This window comes from Carassius gibelio, chromosome B7, assembly GCF_023724105.1.
Source record: "Carassius gibelio isolate Cgi1373 ecotype wild population from Czech Republic chromosome B7, carGib1.2-hapl.c, whole genome shotgun sequence".
Taxonomy (NCBI): domain Eukaryota; kingdom Metazoa; phylum Chordata; class Actinopteri; order Cypriniformes; family Cyprinidae; genus Carassius; species Carassius gibelio.
This window is the reverse complement of record NC_068402.1, coordinates 20,338,993-20,349,632: the sequence shown is the minus strand read 5'-3', so window position 1 is coordinate 20,349,632 and position 10,640 is coordinate 20,338,993. Positions and strand designations below refer to the sequence as shown.

The following is a 10,640-nucleotide window of genomic DNA, read 5'->3' as shown; positions in this document are numbered from 1 at the left end:
CGGAGTGAAAGTATTTCAGGAGCAGTTAGGAGCCCCACTTCTCTGTCCTCAGAGTGGCCACTAACCTCCCGATAGTTGCATTGCGCAGAAAACAAATAGCATCCAACTGGCAGGTTACGGTTCATCAACCTTAAACAGAAAAAAAATCGTGATTGGAAGGCGTAACTATGTTTTTCCTTTGTGACCACGGTGCGCAAAGGTTTTTTACTGTCGCTAAAGCTCACTGACAGATTTTCTTGCTCAGTTCTGAAATTTTCCTGAAGTGAACAAAGTGGACGGAGTCGCCCGTGGAGTGGGGTGCGACTGCCTGAGTGCTGGAGAGCGATAAAGGGTTAAGGACGGAAAGTGGAAAGTGTGTCTCAGCATGGATGAGAATGAGCAGAGCGCAAGAGACGCGGAGCAACGAGGAGCGGCGGACGAGTCCAACAGTGCCATACGACCCCTTCTGCAAGCTCCAGGGAACCTGCAGCTCCCGCACCGCATCACAAACTTCTTCATCGACAACATCCTGCGACCGGACTTTGGCCGCAAGAAAGAAGCGAACATCACGCGCGATGAGGGCAATCTCGGCGCGCGAGAGAATCTCAACCCTACGGGTCCTAGCACGGGACAGGTGGTAAGTACTGTACCAGCGGAGGGGACTTCTACACACACCAGCAGCGGAGGAAAGAAGGCAGAGATAGAGAGCGAAGAGCCCCTGAAGACCCGCGGGGAGAATGTGGATCAGTGCCTGGGTTCAGAGTCGGATAGTTCACAGTCCAATTCAAGCGGACAACTTAGCCAGCCTATGCTGTGGCCCGCTTGGGTTTACTGCACACGATACTCGGACAGACCGTCGTCAGGTAGTACGTTTTCCCTTATTTACTTTTGCCATGTGCCAGGAAACCTGTTAAATACATGCAAAGTACAGAAAGTTCTACTCTGCACTATATTCTGATCACGTCCATCCAACATTTAGAGGGCTATGTAATTTTAAAACAAACTCAATAAGCTGTAATAGCCTAAAAACCGCCAAATACTTAAACACATGATTAATTTTACTAAAGATATCGGATGAACCAAAATCATATATTTTTTTTAAACATTTAGGCCCAATACTGGACCAGTTACGATGGGATTTTATGCTATCTAAAAGTAGCCTGAACGATGCTTAAGATCAAATCAAAACGTGAAGAAAAGTATACAAAAGTAATTCGAACAAAATTTACGTCAAAACGACCAAACTTAGCCTATTGTTTATGAGTTATTCTTAATGGCCGATTTGAATTTTTCTTTCATTTCAATTTCATATCGTTTGCTTACGGATTGGGAATGATCGCCTAATGTTGTCCACCTATTTTTTTATCCTTTTAACGAAGAGATTGAGAAACAGAATGTGTCGAAATGGATCGGCTGTTATAAAGAAGTAAATAAAATATCACAGAAACGCAGTTTTAACGTTGAATAGTTGTACAGGAGAGGTTTTGCCCCGTGAGCCTTTCGTCTTTGTTGATATTTCATTAGCATATTTTTGACAATGGAGCAGGCCTCGTATCTACTATATTGTGAGTAAGCAGTTGCTTTTGAGTGCTTGTGTGTAGTAAAGTAGCCTACATTTCCTAACTTTAACATTTAACTAAAATTGTAGTTATATAATTTCAAAACAAAAGAAAGCGATATGTGCGTAGCTACATAGCTAATAGCGCAAACTCGAGCAAGAATCGTCATTTAGACTAGTCCGTCGAAATTACTTTAGGCTATCTACTTTTAAAAATATCTACGTTCAACCTCTAATCGCAACAAAATTATCACCTCTCATTCACGCTACTGCTTAAAATAAAGAGCGGAATGCTGTCTAAAAACCTACTTTTTTTTTAGCTAAGAGAGGGCGGATTTAATAGCCTACGAAGTCTATCATTTTATTTTCGTTCATAGAAGTGAATCAACTTAGCCTGTTTCGTACATTGTGGCGCCAGATTTCGCGTTGAAATGTATGCTACATTAAAGTCAACGTCTTCTCTTGTTAAAAGCACGCTATTTTTATCCAAATGGTCACGAAATTATTATTCAACTGCATTCGGAGCGTTTTAGCCGTGGTAAAGCAATTTTAATATTTTTTCTTAGACTGCTCTCGACTAAACACTAGCCTAGTTGTGATGTCGAATGGGTTAATTTCACGTAGCCTATCATCGCCATATTACCTCACTCATACCATTTACATACCTTACATACTTTTTTTTTTTTTATATATAAAAATAAAATGTCCAATGTGGAGCAAGGCGAATTCCTGATTAATATTCTGCTTCATCTCTGAGGTTTCCCGCATTGGGTTACCTATTAATGTAGCCTCCACTGAGCGACATGCACATGCAGAGAGAGAGAGAGAGATCCATACTGCTCACACCCAAATGTGACGCAAAATAAATTAATAAATAAATAAAGCCTACGTAAAACAGATTTATAAATTATAACTGCGTTGAAAATGTTTACAGCCCCCAACTCTTCAAGACCACTCATGAACACACAGAAAATATTGGTACAATTTGTGTTTCTTTCTTATAACGGTCTGTTATTTCCTCCACACACGCAGGTCCTAGATCTCGTAAACCAAAGAAGAAAAACGCAAGTAAAGAGGACAAACGTCCGCGGACGGCCTTCACGGCGGAGCAGCTCCAGAGACTCAAGGCCGAGTTCCAGACCAACCGCTACCTGACCGAGCAGCGACGGCAGAGTCTGGCGCAGGAGCTGGGACTCAACGAATCACAGATCAAGATCTGGTTCCAGAATAAGAGGGCCAAAATAAAAAAAGCCAGCGGCACCAAGAACACTCTGGCATTGCACCTGATGGCGCAGGGACTGTACAACCACAGCACCACGTCAAAGGAAGACAAATCAGACAGTGACTGAGACAGAGAAAGTGGGGAGGGGTGGATGCGATGGGTGGGGTGGAGGGTTTTGGGGGGGGGGGGGTGCAAGGTTATATTTACAATGCAATAATTCAAAAAAATAAAGGGCCAGTTAATAAATATACCAGCATTACTGATGTTAAATAGAGGCTATATCGAATTATGTCAAAAATACATTTATTGAATACAATTCTCTTATAATGTAATGGTCATATAATTTCAAAAATAGGCTATATGGGTGTCGTTTTTTTGCACTTGGGCAGAGAGAGTGGCTCTCTTTAAGAAACAAGTGTTTTTATCGTTCTTCTTTGTCATGCTGTCACTAGAACCAAGCGTTTTCCACGATTAACACAACGGCCGTTTATGTAATAGCCTACATTTATTAGTTATGTTGAGAGAAAAAAAGCGAAAACCTTGCTTAAGTCCAAAGAGTCTTTTCTGCTGCATCCAGGCAACTGTGAGTACTATGAAATGCATCTTATTTCCAAGTATATCGTATTTGATTTGATGTTTTATACTAAATGGACGCAGCAATCGTCGGATGTCAGCAGGATTTTTTTAAACAAACAAAAAGAAAAAGAAAAAACACTGTTCTTTTTATTGTAAATAAATTCACAATTTTAGCCTGGTTAATTATAATGAGTGAATTGGGTATGATGGGGTGGGGGGGGGGGGGGGGGGGGGGGGGGCGGCTCAAACCCGTCGTTAACAACAGTGCATTATGTTGTATAGGTTGTCTGGTTGGACTACCATGTGAAATAGCCTAACATATACGAAATAACATTGGATTAACCTTCATAGCCTGGGCAAAACATTTCAACTAGGTGCGCTAAATAAATAAAGAAATGTACCACAGCGTCTTAAATCGCATAGGCCTACATAGTTTTTATAAAAGAGCAATATAATCATCTTTTGTAGCAAAGTATGTTTTAATCATCATAATGCTGCCTATAAACGTGTAGCACTGACAATGATTTCGCTTATGCGCACTCTTGACAAAAGCCAGGGTAAGCGCCACAACACATCACAGAAATATAAACAGATATATAGATATACAGTTTTCTCTCTCTATATATATATAAACACACACAACTATGGAATAAAAAATAAGCAAACCAGCTGTTTACTGTATGACAGATGTTAAAATACTGTTTTAATGTTGACTTCATATTTGTTATGTATTTATATAGATTATATTAAGAAAAAAAAAAAACTTTATTCAATGACCGGTGTTGCTTTTTATGTGAGAGTAGATTTCTAAGGTGTTTAAATTGCTTATTTATATTGCAATAACTTCTTTATGTGAATGAAGCGGTATTGGGGCCTTTGCATGAAAGCTGCAAATTGTCATATTAGGGCATATTCACGCGTGTTTAGAAAAGTAAAAAAGGAATGATCGAGATTTAAGTTGCAGACTGTATCCATATACCAAATTGTGGAGTTTTTACTTTTTGAATCTTTTTTTTGTTTTATACCTAAAAGAGTGTGTGACTATATAGCCACCAAACTTAACACACTTTGCCTTACAAGTTCAAGTGCGAACTTAATAACACAGAACTGTGCCGAATCAGAGAAACAGTATTAGTTCAATTGCATACGAGCATATCTATGAATATGGCCTTCTATCTGATATACGACCTAATGAATTTACTCATCAGCGAAGATCTATCTATAAAAGCTATGTTGAAAGCTTAAATGAAAAAAAATAATAGTAAAAAATGAGATAATACAATGCTATTTTTATTTTGTGTTTACAGGTAATGTTTGTTATATGTGTAAATAATTTGTATCACGTACGTATTAATTGTGTAATTAACTGCCTCCTGAAATCTTGATAAGAATTAAATAAACAATAAGAATAATAATTCTCAATGTTTCGTTAGCTTCTTTATTTTCTTCTACTGTGAGATTGAAGAACTATCTCGCGCTCTAGCCTTATCTTGCTCTTTGGTTGAAAAGAACGTGCCACAGTCTAGTCTCATCAAATGGGAGCTGAGCCCAGCGGACATGACGTCACACCGTTGGCACACAAAGCTTTACCAAATCAGGAGTGAGTCGCTAATGCACCAGCAGTAAGGCATTTGAGAAGCACTGCAGATATCCATAAAGCTTATCCAACAATCACCATCAAACACATGTTCCTTTGGGTGTTTTTTCTTTTCTTTTCTTTTCTTTTTTTCTTTTATTTACTTTTTTTGAAATCTCTGCATCTGTAGCCTACTAAATCTCTGCATGGGCGATTTTTTGTTGTAAAACTTTACCCTGTGCATGCACCGTGAATGGGACGAAAGAAACAGAGTCATTGCCAGAGAGACTGATAATTAATGGATGACTTTATTCCATAACTAGCCTTTGAAATCACTCAAAGTAGCCTATCGATTGCAAATTTACAAACACTGTAAAACGTATATTTGCATGTTTGCTTCAAACTTACTGAAATGTTTACACAAGAGAGAAAAAAACTCCCAGCCATGCTTATTCATAACAAAATTAAGAACATCTATGTTCGGGGAGACGGGGACTGTGTACAGCTTTTCAGTTGGGGAAAAAAATCTATTAATTTTATTTTATTTTATTAATAAATAAAAAGTTCCCATTACGTAGCAAACAAATTAGACTATTACTAGTTTTATTTAGACCTTGGGCAGAAATTATGATTTTGGATAATGAATAGGCCTACAGCTTTTTTAGAAAACACAATTTCTAATAATTCCTGCCAAAATATAGCTAATAGGAACAACCTCTGCTTTTGACGAAAGCATTAATTAATTAACAACCGTTGTTGGTATTATTTAAAACCACTGCTACGCATTTATTTTATTTTATTAATTTATTTTAATTTACAGGGCGCTTTATTATAAACCGGACAACAACAACAACAACAAAAAAAACTAAATTTATAATTCAGAAAAATTACATTGATAATTTAAAATCACAAACATAACCTTCAATCACCAGACGAAATATACAAGCCTATATCAGCGTAATAAGGAGTGTCTTTGATCAAAAGTGTTCCGCAAATCAAATAAGCTAACTGTAGCCTATATTCAAAATATAAAAGGGTTGAGGGCAGATTTTTTTTAAACCATTTGAATGAAATAGTAAAAAGTAGGCCTACACTTTTTGATCAAATAAAAAGTAAATACATTTTTTATTTAATGTAGGCTAATGAAAACAAATGCATTTGTGGTAAAAACTAAATGTCACTTGTATTGTTTAGATGTGGAGTACAACAAACTTCATATAAACTTCTTAGACCACTTAACACAACATCCTAAATTATTAACAAACCAACTATAAACTGAATAGACCATGTGATACAATGCTCTACCATATCTGCAGACCAACAATTATGTTATTTATATACAAAATAAACTGAAAGCAGGAAATTTGCCATAAAAAAGACAAAGTGACCTAACAATGTTTTTCGGTGACGATTCAAACCAATGTTTGCCTCAGAGCTGCCGGAGATCCCAGCCATTCAACAGCAATCAACACAGCACTCAAGACATGCCCTTTTTATATCAGTTAGGTAAGTCACTCAAACAGTAACTTGACTTTCCCTAAAATATGTAAATGATCTTCATTTAAAAAAAAGAAAAAAAAGAATCATCTGATCATGGTCTACCTGTCCTCTGGGGGGAGGTGAAGGGGGGCACAGACAACTGGCATTTCCCATGCACTGACCTGCTCAATGACAATGCCTCATCTACATTTCTTTTCTAGCGCCACTTGTATGAGGAAGTGATGCCCAATGGTCGAGGGGAGAGGTCCCTGACTGGCTTTCAATAGAGCAGAAGTATGTGTGTTTGTGTGAGCAAAGTAATGAGAGAGACAGACAGAGAGTGAGAGAGAGAGAGGGAGAGAAAGAGATTTAGAGACAGAGAGAGAGAGAGAAAGAAACCCCAAATGAAGGTCAAAACCTCCTGTCATGGCTGCAGGTGGCTCATTTCCTCTGCAAGGAACAGTCCCCAGTTCTGCCCACACCTCCTTCAGCTCTCGCTTTCTTCACCTTACACCCACATTTAACTTCCTCCATCGCACACACATACACTTTATTTATATAATTACCCTTCAACTTTCATCTCAAATTCATATACGCTGCAGAAGGTAGTTTAAGTGTAAACTGCGCACACAGAAAAGCTCATCAGAAGATTGTAGAGTAAGAAAGTACCCTGTTGTCAATGACTGAAAACTGCAGTCACAACAGGTTGTATTTACACTGCGAAGATACATTTCTGGTCACGTCAGAGTGCTTTCATTAAAGGCGCCATTCATTTATATGTTATCAAATTATACAAGTTTCTTTCAAACTTCAAGTTGGCCTGATATCATGACAACTCAGACAAACAACAGAAAAGCCTGAGGTGGAGGGAAAGTATCAGAATACGGATGTCTACTCGTCTGCTTTCCATACAAAAGATCCACACACCCTCGACCCCCCCAAACTCTCCAAACACTCCCACTGTGCTTTTCTGCCCCGAGTTCTCCAAACCCTTCCTATGGACCACTGAGGAATGCGCCTGCGAGGTTCGGAAACGTCATTAAAGGAGTGAGGGATGCAAATGGAGGACAAAAGGGATGACATCAGGCCGATTTCACACCAGGCCCTCGGATGGCCAGACCCAAGCCAGGGTCCTCACTACGCACGGCAGATCAAAAAGACTGCTGCACATACGCAGACCGGTCCGGCAAAGCAACGAAAGGGATGGTAAAGAATGCTAATCCGCAGGACAAATATATTTTAATCTCGTTACAACACAATGGTTAATGCTGCAGCTAGTTGATGGGAAAAGAGCATCTCATATCTGACCTCAACTCTAGTGTATCTGATACAGGTGCACACCTATATAACAACTTTAACTCTCAGACTACACAAGACTTTCACTGAGATTCAGTGGAAGACCATTCAAGCTACCTTCAGATGCTTCACAGAACTTCCCCTGACTAAATCCATAATGAGAGAATATAGTAATAAGATGGAGTCAGTTCCATCATAACATATTTCCAAAGTAATATCATAAATAAATCCATTCAGGACCATCTTCTTCCACAGCGTACTGTTTTTAGAAAGCAACACACACACACACACACACACACACACACACACAGAAATACACACATACACAGGGGTTGGTTTTTCATTTAGGGGAAAGCTCCACTGGTGGTGTCAGTGACCTCTACTGAAACCCCAGCAGGACTCTGACATGCAAAGGAAATGAGTCTGAGTGAATGAGTGTGAGTGTGTGTCTGTGTCTATCTCCTGAGCACCTTGGTAACTCTTGATCTCTCATGTATGGAACTCCGGCACTGGGCTCCTAAGAAGTCAACTCAGAGGACAAAAGGAAGCAGAGGCATTGAAACTCCAGTCTCTTGCTCTTTCTCGCTCCGTCTCTCTCTTAAGTCTCACACACACATACCAGCACCACCACCACAAGGGTTACACCAAATAAAATTTTAAAGAAGCCTAATGAGAAATATTAATGTCATGTAAGGTACAAGTATCAGTCACTGAAGTTAGTGACTGGCATGTGCACCCGTTAACAGTGAGTTCAGAGTTAAATCAATATGAACAGCTCCAAAGTTTAAAATAAGTTCATGGAGACCACAATATACAGGTTTTTACCTGTCCACTAAAAAGTTTAATTAATATATAAACAATTGTACTCATGGAGACATAGATGAATATATATTACACTATGGTTCAAGGGTCAGCAGGATTAAAAAAAAACACTTATTCAGCAAATATGCTATAAAATGGATGTGACAGCAATGAAATTCATAATATATACTTATTATATTATTAATAAGTGATTTCTTAAAATAAATTAAGTTCTCTTGAACCTTTTATTCGTCAGTTTCCACAAAAATATTAAGCAACACAACTGCAATTTTTTCAACAATGATAATAATAACAAAATGCATCATGAAAAGCAAATCAGTAGAACGATTTCTTAAGGATCATGTGGCACTGAAGACGGAAGGAATAAGTTACATTTTATCATATATTTAAGCAGAAAACAGTTAAGTAAATTGTGAAAATACTTCAAAATATTACTGAATCTGCCTTGGGATTTGGTATTAATAAAACAGCATTGCTAAAAAATATTCCATAAGTTTCTTTTACAAAAAACAAAAAAACAAAACACTGATTGGGCCTTAATAAATCAAAAATTAAACAAATGTATTGTTATTTAAAAACAAAAGTACAATTCAAGTATTCTGATGCAGACATGTTAACATTTACTGTAGTAAAATATTTTAAATCACTCAACTGAGCTAGTGAAGGTTACATTTAAAGTTTGTTCAGTGTCTAGAGAAGCACACCACAAAATTATAATTAAAATTAAAGCTGCAAGCAGCGATGAACGGGCCCTCGCACCCGGGCTCACCGGCAGCGAGTGGCTTTAGTTAATAGGTGAACGGTGAGAAATATGCGTTTAAACTCATAAATATAAGTAGAATATATCAATGTTTATTCCATATATGTGCCAATCTTCCTGTTGCCAGCAGGTGGCGCTATCATTATAATGGAATATTGGCCTTCAGATGTGTTCAGGGAAGGACTTTTATCGAACATCTGAGGTTTGGGGAGGATTGGACATTTTATGCCTGAGTTACAACAACATCCTATTTCATGGCGAAACAATGAAATTTGTCAGGCCGCCATGGACACGCCCTTTAACGAAACCTCAAGATCTTCGCAATTTAAGATCGCAAAAGGCTTTAGATTACACTGACCAAGTTTGGTGTTGATCTGAATAAATATCTAGGAGGAGTTCGTTAAAGTACAACCCCTGAAAATGGCCAAAACAACACTAATTTTGCAGAGAATATTCCAAATAACTGACTTCCTGTTGGGATTCGGACTTCGTACCAAGAGACTTTTTCGTAGATATTGGTGTGTTACATATGTGTACCGATTTTTGTACATGTACGTGAAACATAGCTCAAGGCGCACTCCGTTTAAAGTGTATACGCACTCCGTTGAAAGTGTATAGGTGGCGCTATTGAGCCATTTTGCCACACTCGATGGAATATTGGCCTTCAGATCTGTCCAGGCCAGGACCCTTATCACACAAGTGAAGTTTGGGCAAGATCGGACATTTTATGCCTGAGTTATAACATCTTTTATTCCCATGGCGAGACATTGAACTTCATCACGGCGCCATGGACACACCTTTTAACAAAAACTCAAGATCTTCACAACTAAACATCACACAGGTCTTTAGATTAGACTGACCACAAAAAAGACATTGATGTCATAAAATTTCTAGGAGTAGTTTGTCGCAGTGTAAAATATGTAACTTCCTGTTGCCAATAGGTGGCGCTATGACTATAACTGAATATTGGCATGTAGATCTGTTCAGGTCAAGAGTCTTATCCAACATGTGAAGTTTGGGGCAGATTGGACATTGTATGTCTGAGTTACAGCAACTTCCTTTTTCATGGCGAAACATCGAAATTTGTCAGGCCGCCATGGACCCGCCCTTTAACGCAACCTCAAGTCCTTCGCAATTTATTATCGCAAAGGGCTTTAGATTACACTGACCAAGTTTGGTGTTGATCTGAATAAATCTCTAGGAGGAGTTCGTTAAAGTACAACCCCTGAAAATGGCAAAAACAACAGCAATTTTGAAGGGAAAATTCAAAATAACCGACTTCCTGTTGGGATCCGGATTTCGTACCAAGAGACTTTTTTGTAGGTATTGGAGTGTTACATGTGTGTACCAATTTTTGTACATGTACGTGAAA

At 38.4% G+C, this 10,640-nt stretch overlaps 1 protein-coding gene across 2 annotated transcripts; it reads left to right on the top strand.

Moving 5' to 3' along the window:
- On the top strand, window positions 1–2,896 carry en2a (engrailed homeobox 2a). 2 transcript variants are annotated; one of them, XM_052561869.1, is made up of 2 exons: window positions 1–842; window positions 2,570–2,896. In XM_052561869.1, the coding sequence occupies exons 1-2, from the start codon at window positions 365–367 to the stop codon at window positions 2,884–2,886; spliced, it is 795 nt and encodes a 264-aa protein (XP_052417829.1). In that variant the 5' UTR covers window positions 1–364; the 3' UTR covers window positions 2,887–2,896. The 2 variants fall into 2 exon arrangements, with proteins under 2 accessions (XP_052417829.1, XP_052417828.1); XM_052561868.1 differs by having other exon boundaries at window positions 4–845.
- The last annotated feature ends 7,744 nt before the right edge of the window (window positions 2,897–10,640 follow it).

What these genes read in the sequence shown, in the direction of transcription:
- en2a (XM_052561868.1), top strand. Translation starts at nt 365, where the DNA reads ATGGATGAGAATGAGCAGAGCGCAAGAGACGCGGAGCAACGAGGAGCG. An exon ending in GGACAGACCGTCGTCAGGTA is followed by an intron (nt 846 to 2,569) that starts GTACGTTTTCCC and finishes CCACACACGCAG; the next exon opens with GTCCTAGATCTCGTAAACCA.